We start from the raw sequence: 17,150 nt of genomic DNA on the forward strand, positions 1-17,150 counted from the left end.
AGCTTTTCTCATATTTAAAACTAGGGAGATGTGTTTCAACGGTCATATTCTGTGTCTAAGAAATAGATATATTTCTTGATCTAAGAAATGAAACTAAGATAAGAGTGTGCCAAACAAACAAAAAACCTTTGTTCACTTGCCTTAAGTGGCAAAGGAATAGAAACTTCTTGGGATACCAAGGAGATTAAAAACACAGCCCTTGTCATTCAGGATAGCATCATCTACTGGGTCAAATAATAATACAATTGGCTTAATAACCATATCATGTGCATTATATGAACAGAGTAAAGAGAAGAAGGGCTAAGGATGACAGAAATGAGATGCGCTGCTACTTGCAGGAAGATCGGGAAAAGGCTACTGGAAGAGGCACATCTAAGTCGGGTCAGAAAGATGTTTGCATTTTGACAGACAGAAGGAAGAGAAGAGAAAAGGCACAGAGGAGAGTGAATGCAGGACGTGCGGTCACTGGGGTGGGGAACGTGTAAAGATGAGAAATGGGAGATGGGACATTATTCTCAGGCAATAGATTCCTATTTTAAAAAATAAAGTACATTTTTTTCCTCACTATATATGCTATTATATGCTATATATATTATAAATTTTGAAAAATATTGAAAATACAAATAAGGAAATAAAATATTCCATAATCCCATGCATCAGAGATAACTTTAAGCAAGAGACAAGTGCTGTTATGTTTGGGCATATAGTTAGGTAATGGAAATCATCATGTAAGTACAATTTTCCATCTCTCTTTTTTTTTTTCACCTGACATTAGAACATACACATTTTGTCTCCTTGCACTGTTTTGGATAAACTCAGGCATCTTTTAATTCCTAGGGCAGGCACCAGAGAACTCCCAGAAACCGTGGCTACAGGCTTAATTCTCTCCTGAGCGTCTGTGTGAAATCATCAGCAGGCCTGGCAGCTCTGCTCCTGGGTCCCTTCATGTGCTCAGTCTACCCAGCTGCCCAAGTCAAGAGACATGGACTTCATCCTTGGCTCCTCCTGCCCTGTCACTCACAGCCAGGGTTTCCAAGTCCAGAATTCGAGCTCATTGATACCCCTTGATTGCGTCTTCTCTCAGTCTCCAAAGAGAGACCTTGTCATTTGCTACTGGAATATTGGAGTCACCTTTGTTGTCTTACCCTTCATCGGTCTGTTTTCCACAGGCTGCTCTGCTAAGTCACCTCTCTTAAAATACAGGTCTGAACTTGTCACTTGCCTGCAGAATGTTGGTCAAAGGCTTCCGAATGACTTTAGGATTAAGTCCAAGTTCTTAGTGGCTTTCATGATCTTCTTCATCTCTCTCTAATCTTATTTTAGGCCTCTTCCCAGCTCTCCTCCACCCGTCCCCTTCTCACTCTTCCTGCTGGGATTTGAGCATGCAGGGTTTTTGTCTAAAACACATTTCCCACAAGTACGCAGCATGTCTTTCAGGACTCAGTCCAGAATCATCTTTTCCTAAGAAGCCTTCCTTAGACTTCCCCTCAAACCCCAACAGTTTGGGTGCAGCCCCCTCCTGTGGCCCCTTCAGCCACTTGATCCTTCAGTCCCTGTATGTGACCCACTGCAGTGTAATAGTCTAGAAATGCTTCCTTCCTCCCTTTAATTATCAACTCTCTGGGGTAGGGACAAAATAATATGCTTTGTAATCCAAGTGCCTAACAAAATTCCCAGCTTTGGAGAATGTTCTATAAATGTTTGTTGAATAAATAAACGAATGAATGCAGGGGCTGATAAAATAAATAAATAAATAAAGCCTTCATGGTCATTTAAAAGACTATATTATATTCCATTATAGCCCCAAAATTTACCCAGAAAAATGATTTTGACATTTATACTATCTTTAAAATACCACTGTAGTTATAAGGTATTTTCTACAGTTTGGACTACAGAGTAGTAACATTTTGATGATCATGATACATTTTTGTCAATCGTTTTTCAAGAAAGACTTTACCAAGTTACCAGCAGTGTTTGGGAGCTCTCACTTCCTTAAATATGAACTTTTTAAAAATGGTGCTAACTTGATGGCTAAAATATCCTCTTTTTTAAATTTGCATCTAGATTTCTAATGAGGTTGAGTATTTTTTTTCATTGTTAGTACCCAATTGTAACTTAAATCTGGTCTGTTTATAAGCATGTCCTCAAGCAGAAAACTGTGTGTCAGGCAGTCCAGTCTGGGGAGATCTCCCTGTGTGCAAGGTGAGCCCTCAACCCAGGAGTTCTTAACTCTGACCAAAGAAGAATTGTTGAACAGGTCAGATGAGTACAGGTTAGGAAGGAATTCAGTAAAGTGAGAGTAGCAGTGAATGGCAGCATCCATGCAGGCAGCAGTGGGCAAGAAACAGCAGAGGAAGGAACTCCTGCTTGGGGTAGGGAAATCCCTTGCCAGCTCCTAAAACCAGGGTTTCCCCATGTCCAGTGGTCCAGTGTCCACTTCACTCTGCATGGCACAGGAATAAAGCCCCTACCACCCCAGGATTTGTGGGGGCCATGGAGCACTGGATGGAGGGAAATTATGTTCTGAAAACTTCCCAAAGCAAATAAAGATTTTTTGGGTAGGCTGCTAAAGAACATGATTTCATAGCTGCAGTTCTGTCTGGGTCACCTAGGAGATGGGAACTTGCAAGCCCAGAACAGACATCCCAGTAGCTCTTCCCTACTTGTCTGAAGTAGAACAGAGAGAGAGAGAGACTTGTGCATAAGACCAGAAAATTGAATGAAATTGCAAAGTGACAAGGACACTAACAATGGAAGTGGAGGTGGTGAGGTCTTGTCATTATCATGAAAAAGAGTTCAGACATAAAGGGCAATGGGCTTATGCAATAAGAAAGTTTATTTGGTAAGACAGTACACACTTGGGAGTGCAGGTAACCTCAGAGAGGAGGCATGCTGAAAGGTTTAGGATTTGGGTTTTTAAGGATTTCAAGAATGGGTGAAAGGGCCAAGGAAGCACAGGCTGATATGTAGTCTCATGATGCCTATCATCAGTGACAGACATTATGTCACCATCCACAGTCAGGCCTATAGATATTTTGTAAGATAAACTTCACACAAGGAATTTACTGGTCCTGTTCCTCTCCAAGATAGTGGTTACCCTCAAGCAGTGGAAACCTATCATTTAGGACTGCCCACTCTGCCTTAAGACAGGATTGGTTGCTGCCTAATCACCATTCTAAAATTGTTTTAAAATGGAATCTTAGCCTTAAGATGGAGTCCCTCCTGTTCTTACTCTACTAAGCATTTATATATTTGGCATTTTTCATCAAAGGCAAAAAAATTAATCACGAGGCTTGTCTCACATCCCTGCTCTACCTCAACTGGAGTTAAAAAAGATTCCTTGAGAGGAGTGTGCAAGAATGCTTAGAGAAGAAAGGTTGTGGATTCAAGGAAACCACTAGGATCCTGTTAACGCATCCAAGAAGGAGAAAATGAGGCTTTGATCCAGAACTCTGCCAACTGAAATGGAAAAGGGGATAATTTAAGGCATGAGTGTACAAACGGTCTTCAACTTACAACAGCTCAACTTATGATCTTTTAACTTTATGTGTGTGACAGTGATGCACATTCAATAGAAACTGTAGTTTGAATTTTGCATTTTGATCTTAGCTCAGGCTTGCCAATATGTGTGACGCTGAGCAGCTCCCAGTCAGCCACGTGATCATAAGGGTAAACAACCAATACACCCACAACCATCCTGTACCCATACAGCATTCTGTTTTTCACTTGCTATATAATAGTCAAGAAATTACAAGGGATATTCAACAATTTATTATAAAATAAGCTTTGTTTTAGATGATTCTGTCTAACTGTAAGCTAATGGAGGTGTTCTAAGCACATTTCAGGTGGGCTAAGCTGAGCTGTGACATTCTGTAGGCTATGTGTATTAAAGCATTTTGACTTCGTGATATTTTCAACTTACAGTGGGTTTCTTGGGATATAATCCCATTACAAAGTGAGGAAAATCTGTACATAAGTCAGAATAAAAGAGAGAAAAATCTACAACACTTGAGGATATCTGTTTAATTTCAATAAAAACCACTCTGTATTTTATTGCAAGATAACTGAGCTATTAGATGTCTGTATCTAATTCAAGTCTAAATTATAAAAGGGTGAAATAATTTCCTGGATGATATAACCAAGAGAAAATTTCATTTCAGTTGACCCCTACTTCCTGTGGAAGGCCAGATGGCCGAGACCAGGCCGAAGGCCAAGGAGGAGGTATGACCGCTCTTACAGAGCACCCTCAGGCCAGCTAACATGCTTGATGTTTGCACATACATTAAACCATGTGATCCTCATAATAATCCTGCAGGATAAATAACATTTACGTCTCCATCCTATTGATGAGAAAACTGAATTCAGAGAGGCGAAATAGTTTGCTCTAAGTCACACAGCCCAAATGGCAGAGCTTGTTTTTCCCATCAGTCTGGGTCTGGAGCCTAAGATCTTTCCACACATCACTGTATTTCTTTATGGGAAAGAATTTCGTACCATATCTCTGCATATAACTTTTTCAAAGAAACTGCAAAAAAAAAAAAAAAAACACAAGTCCTATGAGGTTGATTGTTTTTGATCTTGGGGAAAGAGAAGTCTAGGACACATAGGTAATATTTATTTATTACTCAGTCTCATAAAATCTCATGGGTAGCCACTTTCTTTCAAACCACTGAACAAGTTCTCAGGTCTACATAGGCCTTCTTTTTATCTGGCACCTACAATAACTGTTTTACATCATGCGTTTTGCCAGTCTAGCCAGTTAAATCAAATTACCTTCTTCATTAAATCAAATTATTCTCTTTGAAACTATTTTTCTCAAGGTTACCTGATGTGAAATATATTGTTCCTGTAACTGACTTGCGGAATTCCATGCAATCTTTCCATGTGCCAAGATTTTAGCTTTCTCCATCCACTTCAGAATTAATTCAAGCATTTCATTGTATTCTCCTAAATGTGATGCTGCCTGAAAAAATCATTAACATTCAGATTATAAATGTAAACTCTGCTTCATAAGCTAGAAGTCAGTCTTCTATCTTCCTATGGATACAATTCTCGCAGGGGTTGATTGTTATAATATCAGTGGTATTTAAAAGTACCATGAAAAATCATTTCTTGGTTGAAAATCTGCCATGGACTTCCTAATGACTTTGCATAATGTCCAAGTTCTTGATATATGCTTGAATAATCTGTGTGTTTTTTTAAAAAAGTTCTCTGTTCTCATCTCTTAGTCATCTATCTAGCTCCTCTCTATCTCTCCTTTCATACTCCACCCGCACTGAGTAAGAAGGTGGGGTTACTGCATATCAGGTTTCGATATTATAATTCATCACCAAATTCCAGTTTAACTTGTCCCTATCAGTATTATCTTATTTATTTTCAAAAGAGAAAAACAAACATTGAAGTTCTGCCTTAGAGAATTCTGATTGCTGGCCTGGAAATCATACCTGATTGAGCTTTGAGAGCCGATTCTCTGCCTGCCTAATGGTCTGCTGGTGAAGTGCAGTCAGTTTTCCTATCTTCTTGACCAGTGGTTTCCCCAGGTGGCCATTCTGTTCTGAGAATTTCTGTACTGCTTCATCCAGTTCCATTAACTTTAACTTACAGCCATCTAAATCCTCTCCTAGCACCTAGACGGGCATCAACATGGGAGAACATTAGACTACTGAAAATAAATTACTCCAGATTTTCCAACATCAGAAGGGTTACCTTTTAAATGATTTCTGTAAAAGCCAAATATTATTAAGAATAGTTCTACTAGGATCAGGTCACTTCTGTTTCTTTGGTTGGAAAGGCAGACCAGACAGGATGTGTTGTAACCCTAGTGTCCGTTTCCTATGAACTGAGTGGTAAGACTAACATTTTCCCTCTGCTCTACCAAAAAGGATTAGTCACTTACCTTTATCAGCAGACTAAGAACATAGATTTAACCACCAAGAACATCCTTCATTTGGAAATTTGTATACTGATATCCTGAAATTATTATTCAGGCCTCTGATGCTCTTATACACACATATACATTTATTAATACAGCTCAACTGTGATGACAAAATATATGATGTAAGTAGATCTCTGCTATCATATTTATAAAGTTTCTTTATTGCCTGCCTTCACTCTATGGTTTTAAAGAAGCTTGTTAATCACGAAAGGTTTTTTTCTACATCCCCAAAAGAAGCCAACTCCAAACACACTTAATCCAATAGCACCCCTCATGTTTCCACTTCTCCTTCCTTACCTTTTGGTCAGTTTTAGCTTGAACTAGATTATCTGTCCTTGCTCTCAGCTTAGTTAGAATAGCCGTGAGATCTTTGGCTGTCTTCTGAATTTGACGGCTGAACTCCTGGCTCACGGCCTTGCTATGTTTGACTTCTTTTACTTTGTCCTGGATCTAAATAACCAACAGGAACAGCAAAACCAACCACGGTTACGATGGGATGACCAATGCTAAAAACCTCAGTCCTGAGACACTTGTGTGAGACACTCGGTGGCTCACACTGCCTGGTGCTTTGCCCAGGCAGCCACGTGCAGGTAGGGTCAAGCCCTCACGGCTTTCCTCTCTTCCCACCATCTTTATGCATTCACTGCACCTCTTTCTGCTGCTGTTTAGGCAAAGGAACATGCAATACGTGCACAGTGATTCACTCATCAAATGTTTACAGAATACTCATTATAGATGGCAGTGTAGATAGCTCAGTTTGACTCCTGTCAGAATTCTCCATTTACTAACTTTGTGACCTTCACCACACCAACTCCTCTAAGCCTTCCTTTTTCTTCATAAAGTGGAAAATGCTTCCAAATAACTGAAGGCACACAGATTTGTTTCCAAGCTCCTTTTATAAGTAGCTGTTGATGGTCTATTAGCCCTTTTTCTAACTTTCCATTCACATCTCTACACTGTGATGAAAATATGTTATGCACAACCAATGGAAAGAAAGGAGAAAAAGAAACAGTTAACATTTACAAGTTTCTAGTGGCTTTGGTTTGATCTGATAAAATGCATTGATATGTTTGCTTATAATGAAATGCTATAGAGGGTAAAGTAAATATTTTCTTTATATAAATGAAAGGCCTAAAAAATCTCTTTAGTGGGGGAAAACACACCATTAAAACAAGTCCTTTTTGGCCCTCATTATTTTGAGTTGAGTGCCAATGTAAATGCACTGCATGTGAATAACTCTATTAAAGGAAATTTATCCAGAGAACAAGAACACTTAAATTTAAACTTTGCTTTTAAGCTTTGAACTTGCCAAGTCATCCTCCCCAATAGACCTCCCAGGAAGAAAAATTAAATAGACCAATGAAATACTTAAGTCAGAAAATAGCATTTCCATTTAGGTCAAAGTCATGATGTAGTAGAATTGGACTTCGATGAAATTTTTAAAACACTTCATGTTATACATTGGAGGGTCCAAAGAATGCAGCACCCTTGTATAAATCTTATTTCTACAAAGTAATACTACTTTCCATTCCATGTAGCAGTTTAGAATTAGTATACATATTTTCTGTTCCCTACTAGTACTTTAACTAAACTGTGCTTTAGCCTTATGCCACTAAGAAGGTCCTAAAATACTATTAAGTTTCCATATACAGCTACTGAACCTACATGAGAATGTGTCCTCTTTATGAGGCTTAACAGTACTATGAATAACTGTGTATCTCCTTGTAAGAAGGAATGAAAGAATGAATGAGAGTAAGAGAGGAAGAAAGGAAGGAAAGGAGGGAGAGAGGGAGGGAGAGGAAGAAGGAAAAGAAGGTTTGTTTTAAAATGTATCGAGGCAGATTATGTTTCACTCCTTTTTCTGATTGGAAACTAGAGTTAAACTGTTGCGCCTTCCTGTACTGACATACAGGGCCCAGGGACAAGCATTTTGGGAAATGACTTCATCCCTGGCTTTACCTTATCTTTTTTACTTTGATTTTCCGTTTCTTTGACTATCTTGCTGAACTAAAATAACAGCTAGAAGACTGCCTAGCAGACTCTGGGTACTCAAAAAAATGTTTGTTGAACACTTGAAATGTGTCTTTTTTTTTTTTTTGCTTGCTTATTTCTTTAAGTCATTTAATTTTATTTATGTATTCTATTTAGAAAAGGCTAAGGGGAATAAATCATCTTACTTGTATAACATAATTATTCATATCTGTGATAATTTGACATGTTTCTTGCCTATGAATAAGATTTCTAATTTAATATTATTGTTTTATACTGATCTGTTTTTAACTGTTTCCATGAAGACATGATTATGAAAATCAAGGATTTGCATACAAGAGCATTGAGCCTAAAAAACAATGGCTTTTGTAGCTTTACCTGATTATGGATAGTTCCTAGGTCCAATGCCCCTTCAGCTAGCTGAAGGGAGACTTCGGAAGGTAATATAGCATAAAGACCCAGGTACTTATTCTTCTGCTCTTCAGCCATTTTCTCAATGTTCTGTTGGTGATTTGTGGCTTCTTTAAGAAGAATCTGAAGACAAGATCAAAATAAGAAACTTCTGGGAGCCTGACAAGGAAATTAATTTTTATGAGTACAGAGACAATGTACTATACTGTTCATCCATATATGTTTGAATGGAATTGTAGAAACACCTTAAAATAACCCGTTTCTTTAGTCTCTGAATAAGAAGCATGTGCACTGTATACAGAACAAAAGAAAGTCCTATGAAATTATTATACCAGAAGCCTTTTATATTTCTGGAAAATTTTAATGCAATTGCTTCATTGGCTATAAACAAATCTATCTGATTAAAATCAGGACAGGTTTTTTAAATGATGGATACAGGGAATAAGGAGAGTTTTGTACCTGAAGTTCTTCAAGTTGAGCATCTATTTCTATCGTTGGATTCCCTAAATATTCCTTTGTTTTCTGAACCCAAGATTTCACAGAGTTGACCTGAGTCTCCACCACTTCACGGTCCTTCAATTCTTGCTTTACCGCCTTTGCGTTTTTCTTCACTTGCTCTTGCAGGCTTCAGAGACATTAATGGGAGGAAGCAGAGTGGATTTGAAATGGAAGGAAGCCACTAACATATGACATCATTTTATCAAAAACAGACATAAAAAAGTGAAAATTCATCTCTCTTTTGCAAGCAGAGACATTTCCCAAAACTGTCAGATAATTTTCAGTAACACGTAAGCTTAGTTCAAGAATAACAGAAGAATGTACAGCATATGAAATGAATGATTTATATCTCTGGAAAATTAAGAATTGACACCCTCCCAAGCCACAAATTGCAAGTAATTTTCCTAATTACCTACTACTTGTCTAAGGTAATTACCTAAAGTAACTGGAGATTGTTTATTTCCTCTTTGCAAATCTACTCAAGTGGTACAGAATTACCAGCATTTAAAAATAATATATAATTGGAATATTTGTGGCTATAAGAAACTAGCCATTAAATAAAGAATCAAGTTAAAAAATTTTTCCAATTCATAATGTTCAACATCTAAATCATCATTTAAAATGACTTAAATTTGGTAAAAAAGCTTAAAGAGTTGAGTCAGATTATTCTGAATTCATCTATAAGCAAAAGAGGTGAACGTAGGATATAGATGAGTAATATTAGTTAATGTAGGATTCTTGACATTTCTTCTCTTGCACAATAAGTGAATCAGGCAAGTTACAAACCATTAACTTTCTCTTTCTACTAGATTCACTTCCAGTAAATGGGTATTATTTACGTGGACTATGGTATCATCTTGTTCTCATCTCTTTGTCATCCAATTTAGGCAAGGAGTTAACAAGCTTTATCAAAACTAAGTTCTCAGTAGCTCTTGTTTACCGTTCCAGCGTCATCTCTTATGAATCTGCCCACCCCCCAACAGTTCCTTGAAAGTGACATGCTTCCTTCCAAGATTTTTTACATTCCTTGTTTGCAAAACTCTCTTTCTGCCTCACTGCCTGAGGCATGACTCAGTCTTCAGCCTAAACAGCCCATCCATGGGAAGTCTATCGTGGCTCCTCTTCTAGATTAGCTGCCTCCGCTTTGTATTTCCTCAGCACCGTTGCCCCGCTCTACCTAAATGGCTTCTTTAGCTGCCTATCTCTGCAGCCTGACTCTAAACTGCATGAAAGTAAAGACTGAATTTGTTTGCATCATCACCGTATTTCTAAATAGTAGTAGTATGCACTTGTCAGATAAATGACTCAAGAGCAAAGACAAATGAAAAGCAGGGATTACGGGAACAGAGTCCCACAGTTTTAAGGTGTGATGGAGCACCCCCAGACTCTAACCCCACGTTTATCCCTTTGGGTCGTGGCCAAGTTTAGTAACAGAGAATGAGGGCAGGTGTATAATTACTTCTGGCACCGATCTTGCATTGCTGAGATTTCCTGCACAACGGGCAGCTCCTGCCCAGGGGACGGAGCGGCCCCATCCTGGCGCATGCCCAGCCCTTGCTGACGCAGCATGCCCAAGGCCGACTGTTGCTGTTCTAGCTCCAGAATGAATGTGTCGTGATATTCAAGAAGAGTTACGAGCTCTGCTTTTGAGGCTTTCTCTGTTGAACTTCCTGGTAGTTTATCTTGTAGCTGATCAATCGTCTCCGTGACTGTTTTAACCTGATGATAAATGGACATATTATGAAACTCAAAAATAAATAAACTTATTAGATAGGGCAATTCTAATAAATGCCTCTGTGACACTAAGGCACTGAAAGTGTTAAAGATGATGGCCTAAGCTCTACATTTCAGGAAACTAAAACATGAACAATCTCCTTAACATGGAAGGAAAGACAACTTCTGTTATTCTGGGTTTAAAAGATTTAATCTCAGAATAATATTAGGGAAATAGGAGACAGCATAACATAGAAAAAGTGTCTCTTTTATAACTAAACAGATAAAAGAAATACTCTTTCCAATATTTATGTTAATATATGAATGTGTGTCTTTGAAGATGGGGTTTAAAACATTGAACCTTACTTAAAAGACAGAAGGAACTAAATACAGGATTTGGGAAATGACTTAAATTCCTACTCATTTTCATGGCAGAGTAAAGTATTTTGTACTTTCTGGGTCAGGCAAGAAAATTTCACTAAGAACCCAGCCAGTGGGGCAAAGAAGCCTGGTCCTTTTTTTCAAAATGTAATTGTTGGGTTTTTCTTATTCAAATAATTAGATCCTGACCGGAGACTACGTTGCACATTACATTATGCATTTTGTTTCATAATTTGGCTCTCATGTCATTGAAGTAGAGATTTTTTAAAAAGTTTTACTTCGATGAGGCCAATTTCAAAATAGGGGCAAAATATCGCCTTTCTACCGTCAGTGAGGAAACAATAATTTGAGCTCATCAGTGATGAAAACTACCTTTTTGTTAAAGCTCTTCCACTCAGCCACTGCATCTTCCAGGATCTTCTCCTGGTCCTGGGCCACAGCACGGAGACGCGCCCAGCGCTGCCAGGCCGTCGTCACCGACCTGCTTATGGTTGCTTTGCTCGTGTCATTTCCACTCTTTTCCAGTTGTTCAGCTCTGGCCTCAAGGGCCACAATTTTCTCATGGAAAGAGTTCACTACTGACACTAAAGCCTGGTGGGGGGAGGAGAAGAGACATTGTGGGGAGAGACTGATTTTTCAAAAGTTTGGTGGATTTTACTAAAGTCCTCAATTACCTTCACAAGAAAATGTTCCCACACACTTTTATCTTCCTTTAGTAACTCTTTTACATTTACATTTTAATACTTTTAAATGGTAAGGTGAATATTTATTGACCATAAGTTTGCTACTTGAGATGACATTCTCCCATTTTTAAAAGGCAGCAAAAAAATAAGTGAACTGAATTTGATATTTCTGTATGTTATATTCCACCTTCTATTGCTGTGTATATTTTTGAACCTTATTTGAATTAACCTAAGTTATATCTGCAGGAAGCATTTACTGAAATTTATTAAGTGTCATATCTTATCAGCCGCAAATTGCCCTGAATGTCTTTTTAAACCTAGCTACACATTTCTAACAGGAATCCTAAAAAGGTGACAGCATTTGAGTTGAAACTGCTGTGAGATGTGGTTTTTCATCTTTAAGGAACTCAGGTGGAAATAATTCAGTGACTTGTTTCTGGACCTATCATATTATAATGACCCATTACAGTTACAAATAAAGGATATTAAAAACAACATCAAAGCTAACCTTATGTTCTGACAATTTTTCTTCTGCTTCATGACTGGAAGAAGTCTTCCATAAAGAAAACTCAGACAACTGCTTTTCTGCATCATTCATCAATTCAATTACCTCTTCCCTTGCTTTCTGGTAATCCTGCCACTGAGCTGCACATCTTGAAAAAGTCCAACATAAGCCAATAAGTAACATAAAATCACATATTTCTATACAGAGCTTGATGTCAACATGTCTAATGATATTTGAGAGAGAACCATGAATTTACATGCTACTGTATATCAGGATATTCCTTTTTTCAGTGCAAAAATCCATTTTAATGGCATATAAACAATAAAACAACCCTAATACCTCTGCAAGAGATCTAACTGGGCGTGGGAGTCCTGTATTATCCTCTGGCTCTTCTTCTGCAGGGAAGCCATTCTCTGTGCAAGGTCCTCTTTTCCAGCTGGCTTAATGAGTGGCTCCAGGTGGGCTGCCAGGCCTTGGAGCTCTTTTAGATTACTGTGGAACTGATCCTCTGTACTAAAAAATTCCTTGTGACTTTTGAGATTTTCCTCTGCGTTCTCCACATCCAGACCATTGCCTGCCAGCTGTAACATCTCCTGAGCATCCTCAAGCCAGTCGTTAGCTGCTTGAAATATTTGATAGTATCTTTGACATTGATTATATATTTGAGTCAAAGTAGCCTGAAAAACAGTAATTGCAAAGACAGTCAACTCTCACACGCAATGTGCTTGAAGGAAATAGTTTAATTTTCCTATTTCTCTTCCAGCCCTCAGTTACATGAATGTATGTGCATATGTGAATATATTAATAAGTTGGTGGAATTTTTTTGGTGCAGTTCATAATTATCCTTGATTTTTCCTTCTGCCATTCTTATTATAATTTCATGATTGCAGCTAAAATAAATAAACAAGGACAGAAATGGCATAGGAATGTATGGTGATATCTTAACGAGCTCTGACAGTTTCCTTTCTCTCTAAAGAACAAAAAATGTAATGCTTAGTAATATGTGGCAGACTGAATATTTACTGAAGTGAATTGATGCCTCAGTTGATAGCGTGATAACACCAGTGGGCATGTAAACTGATGCAGCCACTATGGAAACCAGTATGCAAGCTCCCCAAGAAATTAAAAACGGAACCACCATGTGATCCAGCAATCCTACTTCTGGGTATTTATCCAAAGGAGATGAAATCATTACCTTGAAGAGATATCTGTACTCCCATGTTCATAGCAGCATGATTCACAATACCAGGGTATGGAAAAAAACCTAAGTGTCCATCCATAGATGAGTGGCTGAAGAAAATGTGGTACACACACACACACACACACACACATCATTGATGTATATACAACTGATGGGAGACCCCAAAGAAAACGTGGCTTGCCCTCAGTCAGGACTGCATTATCCATCTGCCTCTCTCCATTTGGGGACTCATCATGGAGCATTAATCATAGAAATGCCAGGTTGAAAAAGAGATCACTAAGTATTCATTGCTAATTAATTACTTTTATTACTAATGCATTTACATATGGTGTTAATTATATTAATGCTATCACATCTTCTCTCTCCTAAAGGTGAAAGATAACTAAAGTATCATTATATCATAATTAAAGTGAAGTCCACGTGGAAATCACAAGAAAGGGATACCATGTGCGTAAGTCACTTTCAAATCACTCTTGAAGATGATCTCACATAATTATCAAAAAAGAAATATTTAAGGAAGCAATTCTAATGAAAAAACAAAAACAAAGAAATTTCTCACATCTGTTTACAAATAAGCAGAGTGGAGAAAGAAAAGAGATGCTCAGTACTCACCTGTCTGGTGCATAAAGCTTCCTGAATGTCTCCATCGAGCCCCGAGAGTTCAGCAAGAGCATGTTGTAAATCCGCGGAAATCAATTCCTTGGCTTTTGTGAATTTCTCCTTCTCCTTGTTACTCAGGGCATTCATTATTCTCAGGCTGGATTGGACCTCTTCCTGGTGAATTTGGATCTTTCTGACCTCCTCCTGGATGTCCTGCAGGCTCAGGTCCAGGCACAGAGGCCCGCCGAGCTCTGCCTTCACGCTCCTCAGCCAGTCCAGGGAGCGGCTCAGCTCTGAATGGAAGTCTATACTCTGCACCATGCGGCTCTCACATTCCGTCACCGTTGCGCCAATGGCAGAAGTTAACAGTTTTAACTCCTCTTGCCAGGACTGGATCTGATGTTTGGCTCTCTCATAAGCCAAGGGATCCAGGTGTGGAACAAGATCTTCAAGGTGCACGGTTACTTGTTTCAGCAGAGTTCCTGCGTCCCGGAGACTTCCTGCCAGGGAGTGATACATTTTGAGCTTCTCCTCTGCAGGAAGTGTCTCCTCATTCACCTGGCACTGCTCTGCTTTCACAGCCTCTAGTTGTTTCTCCAGCTGGCAGCACATCTTTTCATGCTCTTGATAGGCACTGGTGGTATCTTCTAAGAAGCTAAGCCTTTGTTCAGTTTGTCGCTTTAGCCTGTGGTACAAGGTGACAAGGTGCAGCATCTTGTCTGGCTGCCAAGGCTGGCCTGTGCTGCGGAAACTTTCTTTCTTCTGGTTCAGCTCGCCCACTGCTTCCCCAAGGCCTGTCACCTCCCCCAGAAGGGCTCTGTGACTGTCCTGAAGAGCCAGAGCCTCCGTGGTCACCAGGTCAGCGGGCACTTTGCTCAGTTTTAAGAACTGGTCTTCAAGATCACTCAGAGACTGAATTGTCAACTCAGTCAAGGAGGCGTATTCTTTCCGAGCAAGAATTGCTTCTTGAACTTTATAGAACTTGTCTTTAGCCAAGGCAATGATGACATTGAATTGCAGCGGCAGGGCATTTAGCTTTTCACTGAGGTAGGAATGGTCGGCTTCATTCAGTGACGGCAAAATGGCCTGCCCGGTCCTCTGTAGTGTAAGCAGGAGGTTTTCGTAGTCTGGAGATTGTTCAAGAATGCGCTGGTATTTGGCCAGTTGTGCCTGAAGCTCTGTGCTCTCGTTCATTAGGTTGATTTCAGGAAATGTAACGATATCTGCTTGTTTTAGCCAGTGACAAGCTTTCTCAAAATCTTCCTTAAAATGCTTCCTAGAAACTAGACTTTTCTCTAGGTCCTGTAGCCGATGGCTACACTTCTGTAAAACAGTGTCGTAGACACTCTGCAGGTCCTGAAGCTTGCCCAGTATTTCACTCTTTTCCTGCTCTGGGGCCCCTTTCATTAACTCGCGACCCTGGGCCCAAAGCCCTGTGACGTCACTTTGGTAAGTCTTGAGGCTGGCTTGTGTACTTTTACACGTTTTAACCTGTTTGCTCACATCATCCGGTAGCAGGCAGATATGCTCACGGAACATTATCTTTTGCTCATGTTGCTGAATCTGGCTGGTGGCCTGGAACACTGCCATGAGAAACTGGGTTTTCTCCGACAAGGCTTTGTTTAAGTACCTCCGCCTCTGGCTCACTAAGTCGCTGAGACAATTCACATGCCTCTGCGCATCAGAAAGTGCCTTCTGGATTATCTGCCGCTCGTTGAGGCCAAGATCCGCCATCACCCTGTCGGCATCCTTCAGGAGTGATTTCAGGAGTATTTGTTTGGCCTCCAGTTCACTGCAGATGGTAAGGTGCTCCATGAGGAGGCTCTGTGCCATTTCGGGCGGGGGGCTCTGCTTCAGGGCCTCTGCAATGCTCGGCTGTTGCTCTTCTGCCCACTCCATCAGCTCCTGAAACCTGCACCGCACCACATCTGATTCCTCCAAGTTGGTGACTGACACTTGGATTTTTCTTTTAACAAGGTCCTCAAGCTGAAACCAGCGTCGTTCAAGGTGACTTGTCTGTTCTTTGACCAATTCTTTGTCATCTAAGTTCAGATGCTCTATCATTTTCTGCTTTTGCTCTTTCAGGTCCTCTATGGCCTGCTTTCTGTCCTGTAAAGCCAGTGCTAACTTCTGCAAAGCTTCCAGGTGGACAGCTGTACTCTCTGCATTGGACCTATAAATGTATTTAAAGATATAAAAACAAATTAGCTTTAGTCAATACCAAGGTTCATTCATACCATGTTAAATTACACCTCACCATTTTCTCTTAGTGGGTGTTCTTAGCTTAGAGTAGCTTAATTCATGGCTTCTTGACAGAGCTGTGGTCATTACTATGGAATACAAGACCCTTATATTTCTGTATCAGAAGTTGAACCAAACAAGTTGTCTAGATGCTTCTTTACTCTTCTTTGGCTATGGCTGCCAGCCCATCATATCTGACATGCACTTTGAGCTGCTGCTTCTGGCCCTTCTCAACTGAGCAGGATCTGCATATTAGTAAGATTCCTGGATGATTTGTGTAAACAGTGAACACTGATAAGCAATGAATTACTGCATTCTCGAAATGGCGTTTATAGTGATTAATAAGTGATCTGTGATTTATGTGCTTTCCTATGAGAAGAAGCTCCAATGAGCCGTACAGCATTTGATAGTGCAACCTGTAAGATGTCATCAGTGGCTCTAATAGCTACTCATTTATGTACTTAGATACATTTTGGTTATCATTAGAAATCTTTAAGTGTGGATTGCAAAAGATTACCATCCCTAGTTACAAAACACACATGAGCAAATGGAATATTACAGTCTCTTTCACTTACAAAGCCATCAGTTCTGAAGTATGAGGAGTTCTGTTTGGGACAAATTAGGTCTGAGGTGCCTGTGGGTCAGCCTAATTTTTAAATTAGAAATTAAGAAACTTCTGGCTTGGCATTTTGGAGACCTGCTGGGGCACTGCTGTTACCTGGCTAAGTTATCCCATTCTGTAGTGAATTGTTCTAAGAACACATCCACGATATTCATGCAGTCATGGTAATCTCTGGTTCTCTGAAGATCCTCTTCCCTTTGTGAGCACAGATTGTTAGACTGAAGGCACAGATCTAACCACTGGTCATTTAGGTGACTTATTTCCTTGTGTTCAGGAGCCTCCTGCTTCTTGGTTAACTTATTCACCTTTTCTGTGATAGCCATCACCGATGCCTCTTTGCACTGTAGTTTCTTAACAAAATCCTACAGGAT

At 39.6% G+C, this 17,150-nt stretch overlaps 1 protein-coding gene across 13 annotated transcripts in view; it reads right to left on the reverse strand.

Moving 5' to 3' along the window:
* SYNE1 (spectrin repeat containing nuclear envelope protein 1) overlaps window positions 1-17,150 on the reverse strand; it is a 418,491-nt gene that overhangs the window by 152,093 nt on the left and 249,248 nt on the right. For all 13 annotated transcript variants that reach the window (XM_073219768.1, XM_073219776.1, XM_073219775.1 and 10 more), the window contains 11 exons: window positions 16,876-17,141; window positions 13,929-16,089; window positions 12,455-12,792; window positions 12,119-12,263; window positions 11,300-11,518; window positions 10,293-10,552; window positions 8,795-8,960; window positions 8,303-8,458; window positions 6,233-6,385; window positions 5,445-5,627; window positions 4,826-4,963 (listed from right to left, as the gene is read on the reverse strand). In XM_073219768.1, the coding sequence (XP_073075869.1) occupies window positions 4,826-4,963; window positions 5,445-5,627; window positions 6,233-6,385; window positions 8,303-8,458; window positions 8,795-8,960; window positions 10,293-10,552; window positions 11,300-11,518; window positions 12,119-12,263; window positions 12,455-12,792; window positions 13,929-16,089; window positions 16,876-17,141 (4,185 nt within the window). The remainder of the gene's footprint in view (window positions 1-4,825; window positions 4,964-5,444; window positions 5,628-6,232; window positions 6,386-8,302; window positions 8,459-8,794; window positions 8,961-10,292; window positions 10,553-11,299; window positions 11,519-12,118; window positions 12,264-12,454; window positions 12,793-13,928; window positions 16,090-16,875; window positions 17,142-17,150) is intronic.

This window comes from Manis javanica, chromosome 13 (assembly GCF_040802235.1).
Source record: "Manis javanica isolate MJ-LG chromosome 13, MJ_LKY, whole genome shotgun sequence".
Taxonomy (NCBI): domain Eukaryota; kingdom Metazoa; phylum Chordata; class Mammalia; order Pholidota; family Manidae; genus Manis; species Manis javanica.